We start from the raw sequence: 12,764 nt of genomic DNA, 5'->3' as shown, positions 1-12,764 counted from the left end.
TACACAGGTGAAAGATATGATCCTGAACCCAAGTCAAAGTGGGATGAAGAATGGGATAAAAAACCTGCGTTTCCGTTCAGTGATAAGTTAGGTGAGCTAAGCGACAAAATTGGAAGCACGATCGATGATACCATCAGCAAGTTCCGAAGGAAAGATAGAGAGGACTCTCCAGAAAGGTGCAGGTACTAGAGTCATTTTAACATGGATTTATTCTGTGAAATTGTTATTATAAAGCTCCTTGACACTGCTGATTATTAGTTACAATCTGCTGCCATTCTTCATGTGGAAACGTGTGTGGGGTCAATACTTGCTTCTCTTAGGAAGCTCTTGCTGGCCTCTGGGAATCACATAGCTCTGTTGATAGTTAACTGCTGTTGGCTGCCTTCCATTATAGCCCCTAGCTTAGATGCCTGCTGGCAAAGCAGGGAATTTGGCTGAAGTTTCTTAATCTTTTGCTTGTCTCAGCATTTCAGTGGTCTTTCTTGAGTCAGTATACCTGAAGCTGTCGTTTAATGTTACAGTTACTCTGAATGCTGAAGTGCTAAAGGAGGAGATGATGATGATAATAATAGTAATTTGCTTAGATCTGTCTTGACATCATGTATCTTCCCTGAGCCATCTCAGGAAGAACAGACTGCAGGTGACTCACTTGAAAAACATTTAAAAAATAAATTTAAAAATTTGAACCTTCTTAAGAAACTTGTATTTTACATATGGCCTCTAAACATTTTGAAGTAAGAAGGAAAACCTACCCTGCTTTGCCTGCAGAAAGAGCTTTAAAAGCATCACTCTTCAACAGGTGCATTGAATTTTATTATCTGGAATTCAAATTCGAGCTTAAGAGTCTGAAAGCGCTGCAAAGGAAGTGTTTAAGCATACTGAAATAATCCCCTTTGGGAAACATTTTAATTTAAATTTGCAAGGAGAATTTAGAGGTATTTTTAACAGGAATACGTTCAAATTTCTGTGCGTTTATATACGCAGACATACATATGCATATGTTACAAAACTTGAGCAATTTTATAGGAAAATAAAAATAATTACAATGGTAGCATTTCCAAGAAGAAGACAGTATGGCCTTCTTACCAGGACATTAATAAATATTGAAACTGTTTTTCTTTTCACGCATCTGGGTTCCCTCTTAGAATTTACTATCAACAGACTACAAAGAAGAAGGGATCCGAAGTACACAATTTCACACTTAACCGTGATGTATCACAGTGTGCTTTTCTGTCCTTACCTTTGAAATGTGCCATAATGCCTGTACAGCTGACTGGCCACAGTTCATGTAGACAATGTGCAGTAAACTTCTTAATCTTGCTACTTTTGCTTTATTTCTGAATGACTTGTGGAGATACAAAGCCTTTCACCTTCTAGTGTTTCAGACAGTCCTTTCTGCGGTCTCTTCACTCGGAAGGGTGACTGGGTGGTGATACTTGTTCATCTGGCAAATGTGCTGTTGTTATGTTCTGTTGTTTCTAGCTTAATAGCTTTATAAATCATTTTCTTTAGCACTGTGAAACCAATAAAAGTCTTGAAGCACAAAATATGAATCTGACTTGCACATCTTCAGGATGGTTAATGGAATTCAGATGGCACAACCTTTACCTCCAATATACGCACTAGGAATACTTGGCCCAACTTCTGGCTTTCTGACTACTTGCAAAGCTGGCAGTAAGCTGGCAGTTTCCATGGAAGAAAAAATGCTTGAAGTAACTAAGAACTTAACTTGTGATATAGCTGGCTTGAGTTTATAGAAGATTTTGGTGAAATTGCTGTTCACGTAGCTAACTGGAGTGAACTAGTCTGTGTTTTTCTTTGGTTTCTGGAAGTTGCAATGATGCACTTTGCTTGTAACTTTTAATTACTTGCTACAGTGCAAGCTATAAGCTTTATTTTTGACTTAATTCTACAATTTTCAGTTAAAGCACTGTAATTTTACTATTCTGAGCATGGTAAACACTTCAAGGGAACATTAATCTGTAATGTTTGATTGCTGTTAATGCGAAGGTTAAGGAACACTTCAAAACTGTCTCACGAGATCTGTTTTTCAGTGGTACAAGTTGTCATAGAAAACTGAGTATTGTAATTTTGGCCTGCATTCTGGCATATATATATATATATATATATATTTAACTTCTTTTCTCCAAAGCTTTTAGACACTTAGTGTGTCTTAGCAGATACAAAATAAGATCACTAAAGACTCACCCCTTTCCATTCTTACGTTGATCAGACTTTAGTTATCAATCACTTGTCAACCTACAGAATGTGTGCGTGGACCAGGCAGACTCTGCAGTGATGATGAGAATTACATTGCAGCAGGCTGCAATAGACTTGGTTGTGATGTCCTGATCTTAGATGTGTTCAACACCTGTCAAAGGCAACATTAATTCTGAAAGCCTTGGAGGAGTATAGATGTGTGCTAACATGAAAATCAGCCTTGTTTGGAGGCTCGTTATTAAATCCTGATGTCATAATTGAAAAATGAGGTTAGTGTCCCATCTTATTTATTTTGCACATAGCATATGTGCAGAAATCCAGAACTGGAACAGCAGTAGCCTGCTGTTGCAAGCTGAGGTTGAAGTGCATTGGAAGTAGGAGCTTAGAAGATGTTTGAGTTCACTTGTCTGTATAAGGCTGGTTCAAGCAAATTCCAGTAGTCACTAGGTTGGCCTGCAGATATTTTAAAAACGTTGAGCATTTACCTTGGCTAATGGTAATGAATAGAGCCATCCCCAGTGGTGAGAAGGAAGTACGCATAGAGGAGTAAGATGCCTCCAGTGTATTCTGAAAAGCACACAATTGTTAACAGAGAACAAAGGCTACCCTCCAGAGTATATTGCAGTTACTGTCATATTCCCACTGACAAAGGGACAGCCTTTCTTAAATTTTGCAGTTTTTGTATTCTAATGCATTATTAAAATATAAAAACCTTCTACTTTCAGCTGTGTTGCTAAGGGAATTACTATTTCAAAATACTTTTCAATATATTTAAGCTTTCTCTACAGCAATTTTCACTGTTGTGTACAAATCTTATCCTGATGATTACAAGCAACATGACTTATTGAAGGAGCAATTGGTTTGCTTGTGAAAGGCTGAATTGTAAGAGTAGAAAACGTAACAGATTAAACAGATATTGCACAGTGACATCTAAAAAGTTTTCACCTGAAATGGTGATGCTCTTATTCTTTTACATTTTGAGAATAAATGTGTGTTTTATGGAAAATGAATAGTATCATTTTAGTGCATAATTCTGTGAACATTTTTTCTATAAACATTCTGAAGAAAATAAAATCCCATTTATCTGGAAGGGGAAATGAGTTTAAATAGGAATGGTGCACTTGAAATCTGAAAGATAATGCCTGTATCTTGTGCGCTGCTTTCTGGTTGTTGGGGTAAGTAATGAGCAGACTTGCCAACTAAACTTTTTGTTGCTGAAGTGTTACATAATGTGTGTGGGAGTTCCTGTCAGAAGGTAATTAAGTGTGCTGGATTTAAGCCGTGATTTCCTCTTAACCTCTGCTGTGGACTTGCAGTTAAGATTTAGCAAAATATCTGCTTCTCTTATGTACTATAGGTGCAGTGCTATACACTCTAAGATGTGTTATGTAAGGATAAGACATTAGTTTTCTCACATGTAGGAAGTATCATTTTATTTTGTGCATTATGAACCATCACTACAAGGAATTGCAGTAATCAGAACTCTTGTGTCTTAAGCCAAGTGTCTGCTGAAGTAACTGGGAAATCCATTGTGAATGGTATTTTATCACTTGTGTTTTTCTAGTGACAGTGATGAGGAAAAATCACGAAGAGGTAAATCTCCCAAAGCTGAATTTAAAGATGAAGAGGAGACTGTGACAACCAAACATATTCATATTACACAGGCTACCACGACCATACACAAACGTACAGCAAATCCTTCAAAAACCATTGACCTGGGAGCAGCAGCGCATTATACAGGGGATAAAGCAAGTCCAGAACAGAATGTTGCATCTCATACTGCACAGCCTATGGCAAAGGTGAGATGACAGAGTGAAATAAAATATGACTTTGGAAACTGTTCTTCTAAACGCTGAGACAACTTAGTTTAGAAATTGAATTTTTTGTTACATAGCATTCAAGGGAACCGTTCTATCAAAAATAGGCACGTGGGGTTTTCAAAGGCGGTGAAACCAGCTGTTTAGTATTTGATCTGTAATTTAGCTAGGTTTCAGAGACTGGCTTCAGAGACAAACCTCTCATCTCTACAAAGCACTCATCTTAAATGACTTTGTGTTTTGATTTTTAGTCTGTTTCAAAATCAACCAACAACATCGCAAACAGCTGCACTTTGAACTGTGTATCTCATATGCAGTATTTTAAAATTACATACCTTTTAGGTTCTTCTCTAAGTTACTGTAGGTAGTACAACTAACATTTTCACAAGGTCATACCAAATTGCTTGTGTGAGCGCAGTTTCCTCGTTTTCTGAACTGGCGTGAACTTGAGCTGTCTGTTCAGCATGTCCTAATGTCAGCTCTGACTCAGTAACTTTCACAGGAAGTTCTGTTATGTTATGCTTACGTTTATCAAACAGGGCCCTGGTTTTCCTCATGCATCTGTATAGATAACATAGCGGAGCTTAAGGGAACCCTTGGTTACATGGAGTATTTTGTCCTACTTTTAATTTCCTCACTCTTTATGAGGAGTGATTGATTGTTAATCATCGTGGAACAGATAAAGTGAAACTCTTCTTCCTCTGACTTGCTTTTAATGTCAGTCGATGTAAAAGGAGTTCTGCAAATGTCAATATTTCACTCTGCTGCTGTTTTTGTAAAGGCAGAAATCTTATTTTTGAACAAATGATGGTTCTGTCCAGTGCCGTTTTTTGATTCTTCATATGACAGAAATGAATTTGCAATTCAAAAGGCAAGAACCTCTATAGGATGCACTAACCATTTTTTTGTTTAAAAAGAATTGGGGGTTCAAAAGATTAACCGTGTGATTTCGTCTTCAGGCTTCTGTACCCTCTGGCAGCAAGTCATCTAATGATCTGGTTGATCTGTTGTTTGATGGAGTGAGCCAACCAGCCTCAACAGGTTAGTGCATTTTTTTGTTGTCTTAATGTATATTCTGATGCACCAGTTTTGATGATAAACTTGTATGATGTTCCACAGATAAAGTGGAATAGATAAGCTGATAAACTAATACTCAAAAATTTAGAGCTGCCTAGAACCTTTTGCAGCAAAGTATTGTAAATGTTATTGCATGGGATTAATAAAGTTAGCAGGACAAAGATTAACTACCAGACCAGTCAGAAGCTGTTTGTAATGCAATTAATTATAATTAACTCTAAAAGCAAGTGCAATCAATTCACATTTAAGCGTTTCTCATAGTGCAATTCAAAGTCTGGACAGCTAGAAATGGATGAAATAGCTACCTAAAGGTAAACGTGTTCATTGTAAAAGACGTCCCTTCAGACTCTTAAGTGTGCAGTTGAATTTAAGTCCGTTAATGCTCATAGGGACTTACTCTTACACTCTCAAATTGCAGTTTCTTTTTCAGAGTATGCTAAATATCAGTGCATTGTATACAGGATTGAAACAGGGATTTGGGAGTTTAGTTGTTTTGCTTATTACAAGTTTGCAAAGTTTTAGGTTTTTATTGTGCTTTCAGGTTCTTTTAATACTAAGTTTTGATTGCAACTAGCATGGAAGAGAAAAGGGACTTCCATACATTTATGGCCTAACAGTTAGAAGAGTAAACAGTGAAGAGAATTTTTATTTAAAGATCACTTTGAATAGAGAATTAAATGCTCACGTGTTTTTATATATATAGAAACCTTTCATATAACTTTTTTCCATTGCAAAGAAGCAAATTATGTTATTAGAAATGGGATCATAGTCATATATTTGTGGAAGTCTGTATATGTATGTCTTGTGCACCACAGATAGTCAGCTCCACCTTCGTTTTAAAGAAGCTGTAAAATTGTGTGAGACTTTGTTCTAAAAAGTGGGAATCTAGTGGCTTGGGGTCCCATGTGGCAAGGTGGCTGCATTTACACATGTATAAAGACTACTTTTTACTTAATTCTATTTAAAATTGTTGTTTCTGGGTGTACTTTAATGGATATCCATGTACTATGCCACACTAGATAATCTTATAATAAAATATTTTTTTTCTGAGTAAATTCAGCATTATGGGCGGCACCATATGCAACAATTCCTTTCAGCACTAGGATACCAAAATGATACCTCTGCAGGAATGTAGTAGAATATAAAATGCATCAAAATTCTGTTAGAGGGGAGGGAAATAGTCACTGCAATTTCTGGGTAATCTCAGCCTCAGAGATCTGTCTTAATCTTTTCTATTTCTTGTAGCTTTGAAACTATTTACTTTCCCCAAAATAAGTGTACAAAATTGTGTTCTGATTTTATATAAATACAAGTTTATATTTATGCAATATAAAATTGACATCACAAAAAATAATAAAAATATTTTATAATAATTCCTGATGGTTTAGAAATACCATTCATGCTTCTTTTCTGCGCAAAAGCTACAAATTTAAGGAGCAATGTATTTTGTTTTATTTAGTTAACTTTATATACAGAGGTGTTTATGTACTTAGGATTTACTACAGTTTGGTGGAATTTTAAGATCCAGGATCACAACCACTACCCCTCATCAATACTTTAAACTTCAATACCCAGATTTTAAGGCCTTTGTTCTCTTGATTATAAAAAGAGATGGGAGCCCTTTTGGTTTTACTGTTTATATACATAAGTCTGTGTCTGTATATGTGTATATACAAGTTGTGTTAAGAATAGACATTTTTCAGTTCAAATTGAGCCTCTCTGTATTTCAAGCCAGAGGTAAAGTGCTTTGACATTACAGCATATTTGAATCTTTTATCAGTTTGGTTCTCCGTAGCAAGCCCTTCTTTTGCCTTTTTGATTTTTTTTCTTTTTTTTTCCCAAAGCAGCATTTAGAAATGGTGTTGAGAAGAGGCGTATTACCAGCTGGCCCTGCTAAATAACCTCTCTTCTGACCTGGGAAGGCAGATGGAAAGGGTTCATTTATAGCGACAGATCTCGCATGGGAATCTTTGAGGATAGCTCATGTTGAGAAGATTAGCACTGTCCTTCACGTGCAGGTCACTTGTTATGACCACTGTTCCTTGCAGCACAGGGTGTGGGAACATTCCCAGTGTCAAGCAAGACACAGGGAAGTGGTCACACACAGCCTTTGATCTGTCCTGTGAAGGAGTTGGCAGGGAAGTCATGTGAATTCAGGGAACTCAGAATTTGCTTATCTTTGTATTTTTAGGTGCAGAGATGTCGAAGAAAGTTGGTGAAGCTTGGGGGTTTACAGGTTACTGAAGGAACACAATTTGTACATAAGGGGAGATGTCATGAAGGAGGAATCTGAGGAGTTGTAGAATGTGTGAATAGACCTGCTGGAAGTAATTTTTTGGTGTTACTGGAGACTAGGTTCTTTATTCTTAGCTGGTGATACCTTTTCTTTTGTCCAGAGTTGATGAATTCAGCTTAAGCTTTTCTATTTTCCTCTGGAAGTCAGTTTCATTTGAAAACATGCAATGGAGGTGGAGAAAAAATTGACTTGGCTGTGAATGTTAAGGTGTTATTTTGGGTTTGAACCTAGTTGTTTTTAAAATGAAATTAATCACTAGATGCTTTGACAAACAACCAAGGGGATAGTAAGTGTAGCATGAGAGCTTGTTTCTGCTTTAAGATGTGGTCCGATAAAATTTGAGTGTGGTATCTCTGCTCATAAACCTTCAAACCATTACTCTGTCCATCTCAGAGTTCAGAACGTGTGATGGAAAAATTACTTGAAAACGTTCATTGCGGTAGACAAAGCCATGTGTTCATCAGAGCACATTTTTAGCTTGATATTTCACTGGCTTATCCTCCCCTTTTCATTCATAATTTGCATTCAGTATAAAACTTCTGTATTAACATATGAAAGGTGCTTATTACATCACTTCAGAATGTGTGTTGAAGAAATTTCTTAACTTTGGAATCTTCTCCCTTTTGAAAAGGTGGTGAAATGGTTTTAGTAGTGCTATATTTCTGAAAATTTAAAGAGACTGTCCTTGCATTCCCTTCTCTTATTCTATACCATATGCTGCAGGAAAAGATACTTCCCCTTGGAAGAGCAGTCGCCTTTCTAGCAATGTCTACAGTAAAATAACATTAAAAAGAAATACAAGTATGCATGTATTAGAAAGTGAATGGTTCCTTTTATTACAGCTAGCCATTTATTAAAAAGGAGATGGTTCTAGTTTAATTAACCCAGTTGAGAGTAGCAGATGGGGCAGAATGTCTTGCAGCGATAAGACAATTCAGAAATGGCACCAGATGTTGGAAGCTGTCCCTGGTGGTGTTTGAGTGCAGCACAGATGTTCCAGTCCCACCTGGCTAGTTTCTAAGCACTGCAGGCTAAGCAGCTGTGATGTAACCTATATAATGTACGCATAACACTAAAAGCAAAATAATTGAACTGCTGCAGCTTCTTCTAAGGGTAGGACTGTTTGGAGGTGAAATCTTTGAGGACAAACAAATAAGGTCAATTTCTTAGTTTTTCGGGTCTGTGGAGTAGCTAGTTAAAAGCAATAGCGAGGATAATTGACAGATTTGTTGTAAAATATTTCTCATGTATTTAAAGGAAAAAAGCTTTCTAGTATATGATTCTTAAATCTTCTGTTTCTATATATTGGCTGTGTTTTTTTTGTGAAAAAACATGCTACGTTCAAAAATTGTTAATTTATTTGTTGTGTATGGATGTCTGGTAGGAAAACTTAATGTTCATGCTGTAGAAAGGGTGCAAAGATCTTAAAAAATAAGGCAGTCACAAACACAAGCCACGTCCTTGAGATTCCAATTCAAGATTACTGTAAAATCATTCATGCTTTAAGTAACATAAAAAATAAATATAAGATGATATTTAATTTTTCATAGTAAGCATAATAAATTAACTCTTTTTACGATGAGAATGTTTGGCTTTTATATAAAAAAAACTTCCAAAGTTTTATTTTCACAAACTGTCAGACTAGCAGCATCCCTTGTTAGGAGAACCCTTTCTAACCTTTTTATTCTTTTTAAATTTATTTTTAGAGATATCAAGAACTCGGATCTTAAGAAAACAAAACTGCAAAATCTGCAGTGTAGTTGGAAATAATCCAGTTTATTGTTGCTCAGGCTTGTATAAATATAGTATGGTGAAGAACAGGAAAACCATTGTGGACTTATGGAGCAGAATCAATAAATCCATCCTGCTAAATACAGGACAGCTTTTCTTCATAAATTCTGCATGCATTTATTGCAATGGTTCTTTGTAGAGGCCTTTAACGGCATTTGGCTTCATTTTGTCTCTAGGTGGATCAACTGACCCATTTGGAGGATTTGCTGATTTTAGTTCAGCTGCTGCTACAGCAAGTTTCCCATCATCGCAAGGTAGGATTAATTTACAGATTAAAATGCTGTTTAAGGTCAGAGAGAGGGGAAGAGATGCCACGTGCCGTTACTGAATGTCATTTCTCTTTCCAAGGCAAACTCTGTTTGTTTAACTGGACACAAGTGTTGATATTGAGTAAGGAAGAGATCTGTTGTCTAGCACAGCACTAAGCACTTGTCTCATGGGCCTAAAACTCTTTATCAACTCTATTTCAGAAAAATGTGGTAGGGGTTCCAAATACATCCTTGTTTACTTAAAAGCACATAATAAAACTTAGTTGCAAAATTAGATTTGGAGTTTTGCTCTAACTGAAACAAAATGTGACTAAGTAAAACCTGAAACAAACAAGTGTGGGTCTAAATGCTGGCTGAAGAGTGCTCACTAAACATCATAGAGCCCAGCACACCCCACTTCTGTAATAGTAGGCAGAGCTGTCCTAACCGGCATTCTACAGTGATGAATGCTTCAATGTGATAGTATCTGTGTTTCCAAAACGACTGGAAAATTGGCTGTAGTCATAGGACTATTCAAATTATTAATCATCCCAGTCTTCCCAGTGCTTTGTGAGAGATTATTCAACTATTTTCAATAAAAGGTAGTCATTTTTCTAATACTTCAACTAACAGTTTGCAAGCTTTTCAGATACAAGTAGGTAATTAAGGAAAGAACCTACTAGCTGCTCGTGGCCGGGGGGAAGGACTTGGATGAGGTGCTTGATAGTCTGCTTTGCTCGATTGTGGTAGTGCTGACTGTGAACTGAGAAGTACACAGAAGGTCTTACACTGTTTTTTATAGTTTCTAAATACATACAGAGTTCGGATTGGTCTTAAGAACTTTCAAGACAGGCAGAACAGTAAATTAAATGGGTAAGTTGAACAAAAACAAAAGAATCACGTTCAATGGAAAATAGGAGCTCATTTGTGCTAGAAACATGAGATACCCTCAGTTCCCATCTGTCTACTAAGATTTAAAAAAAAAAAAGAAAAAAGTGTGCATCTCTAAACAATTACAAACTTTAATTATGTTGGCCTTGTCAGATTGCATAATGAGGGAAGGCTGCAACAAGCTATTTCCAGTCTCCAATGCTGTCTGGGTTACTACTGGAAAACCTACATTGGAGGGGAATTCTGTCAAGGTGTGTGCTCCGTACACACCATATAATGTCATTGACTGATGCCTATATGCATTTGTGGGGTGAAGCTGACTAACTCTTTTATCTTGGCTAAGTAACAATTTATTTTCATTTCCCTTTTAAGAGAAACCTATTTAAAATAAACGAGTGTGGATCTTGCTGAAGTCTGAGGTGAACAAGTCCCTGCCAATCAGAAGAGCAAGGTTTTTAGTAACGCTCACTAGGACAGCACTCAGTTTTGTCCTTGCCTGGCTGTATGGCCCGCACTTCAGAGTTTTCCTGTGCCCAGGCAGCTGGCTCGGTGCAGTCATTTTGCTTGCAAACAGACAAGTTACTAGGTATACACAGCCACTGTTTGAAAAACAACACGCACAGAATTTCTCTTAAAGCTGGACTGGAAAAAATAAATGCTAAAAAGCCACCTAAAGCAATCAACTTATTTTTGGTCAAGTGTTTTTGGAGCCTCCAGTGCTACCCAGGCAGAACAGTGCTGCAAATGAACACAGAGGAAAGGAAGCTGGCTATTTTTTGTGAAGTTAACTTGGACAGTGTTGGTGTTTTGTAGTGGGGTGATCTCAGTGAGAATGCAGGAATACATCTAGAATGTGGAAAGATCAGCAGATCTACCTGAGAGACAGCTTTTAGTCAGCATGTTTATAGTTCGTCATTTTTTTTTCACATGCTATGTTAAGAAAATGTACCGGACATGTATTAATAATATACCTTTAATTTACTTAGCAGGACAGAACTGCTATAATTTTTTCACAGGCTTTCTCACTCAAAACCAAGTTGTTTTGCAAACACAAAGCCGCCTACTATGCAAATAATTTGTGTGTTAATACAGCCTAAATTGATACAATCCTTTATCTGCATTAACATGATTAATCTATTCCAATCACCATTATGCAAGGGACAAGGAGTCCTGTAAAATGATTAATCATTCCTGAACAGCGTAAGCCCCTGTAGAAATCTTTTCCTTCTTGATTAATCATCTTTGAAGTTCTACTGAAGGGACAAAGCCGTATACATTTTATCCCCACTTCCATTATTGGTGCTCAGTGCACAGGTCTGAACGTAGATAAGTAAATGCTGAGTGTGCTTCTTCTAGGAGGAATATTTAAAGTAGGTTTTAATTTTTAATATGCAATACTAATTGAAATATTCTAATATAGCCCATGTTTGTGAGGGAGATCAAAGCAAATGTTCTAGCATGGCCCTAAGCTAATGAATATGAGTCTACTTGTGCAATGATATTGTTGGCAATACTTAGATTTTGTGAACGGTTTCACTCTCCTACTATTCTTTAAATTCTAATGTATTGATGAAGATAAAGATGATTAAGGGCTAAACGTTGATGGCCTTTCACATTCCATGTAATTTATTGCTGTTATGTTTTGAGTAGGTAGAGTGCAGTTGCAGAAAATTGCTTTGGGTGGCCATTATAGAGCTGGGCATTGTTTAGGTTAGGCAGTGGAAGCTGACACTAGATTCATCTGCTCCAGCTTTACGTGCTCAAATTTTTATTAGCTCATCTAAAGAAATTCAGAGGATGATTTACTGTTCATTAGAAATCGAAGTTCACTTCACATGGCAATGACATTGCTTGTGACTTAGCTCAAGTACCACAAGAATATCAGTGACATAATCAAAAAGCTGACCTGTACAATGGCCCAAACTTGGAACAAGATTCATGATGTAGGAATGAGAGCAGCTTAAATGGCATTGCTTTATTTTTAGCATCTCCTGTGGATGCTGTTTTAGTCTCTTATTCCCCTATCACTGCTCTGAAGTAATTCTTTTCTTTTTAATTTAAAAAAGCATTTTTAAGGGAGATAACATCTACTCCCATTTGACTCAAAGGTTATGAAATATTCTCAGTTCACTGGTTTGTATCTATGGACATGTGTGATCCTGAAATCAGTACCCGTGTGATTGTGTATAAACAACTTATACTGTTAGACACTTCATATCTCTCTCTGCATCTTACTGTGAATTGCTGTCTTTCTTATTAAAACACTTGTTTGCAAAAACCCTGGCATACTGAAATGAAACAGAGTAGTGATGACCTATGAGTTCAACAAAACTTCTGCTGAGAGATGTATTAGATCCAAAGTTGAATTCAATTTCTGCTTTAAATCAAGGGACGCCTTGAAAACTTGATGTGTTTTGCATGAGC

General features: G+C 36.7%; 1 protein-coding gene across 2 annotated transcripts in view; it reads left to right on the top strand.

Moving 5' to 3' along the window:
* CLINT1 (clathrin interactor 1) overlaps positions 1–12,764 on the top strand; it is a 48,748-nt gene that overhangs the window by 32,036 nt on the left and 3,948 nt on the right. For both annotated transcript variants that reach the window (XM_084536039.1, XM_084536040.1), the window contains exons 6-9: positions 8–182; positions 3,785–4,019; positions 4,997–5,078; positions 9,378–9,455. In XM_084536039.1, coding sequence (XP_084392165.1) covers positions 8–182; positions 3,785–4,019; positions 4,997–5,078; positions 9,378–9,455 — 570 coding nt within the window. The remainder of the gene's footprint in view (positions 1–7; positions 183–3,784; positions 4,020–4,996; positions 5,079–9,377; positions 9,456–12,764) is intronic.

This window comes from Aythya ferina (genome assembly GCF_964211825.1).
Source record: "Aythya ferina genome assembly, chromosome: 14".
NCBI classification, from domain to species: Eukaryota; Metazoa; Chordata; class Aves; order Anseriformes; family Anatidae; genus Aythya; species Aythya ferina.
Note: the sequence above shows the minus strand (reverse complement) of the source record. Positions and strands in the feature narration are given on the sequence as shown.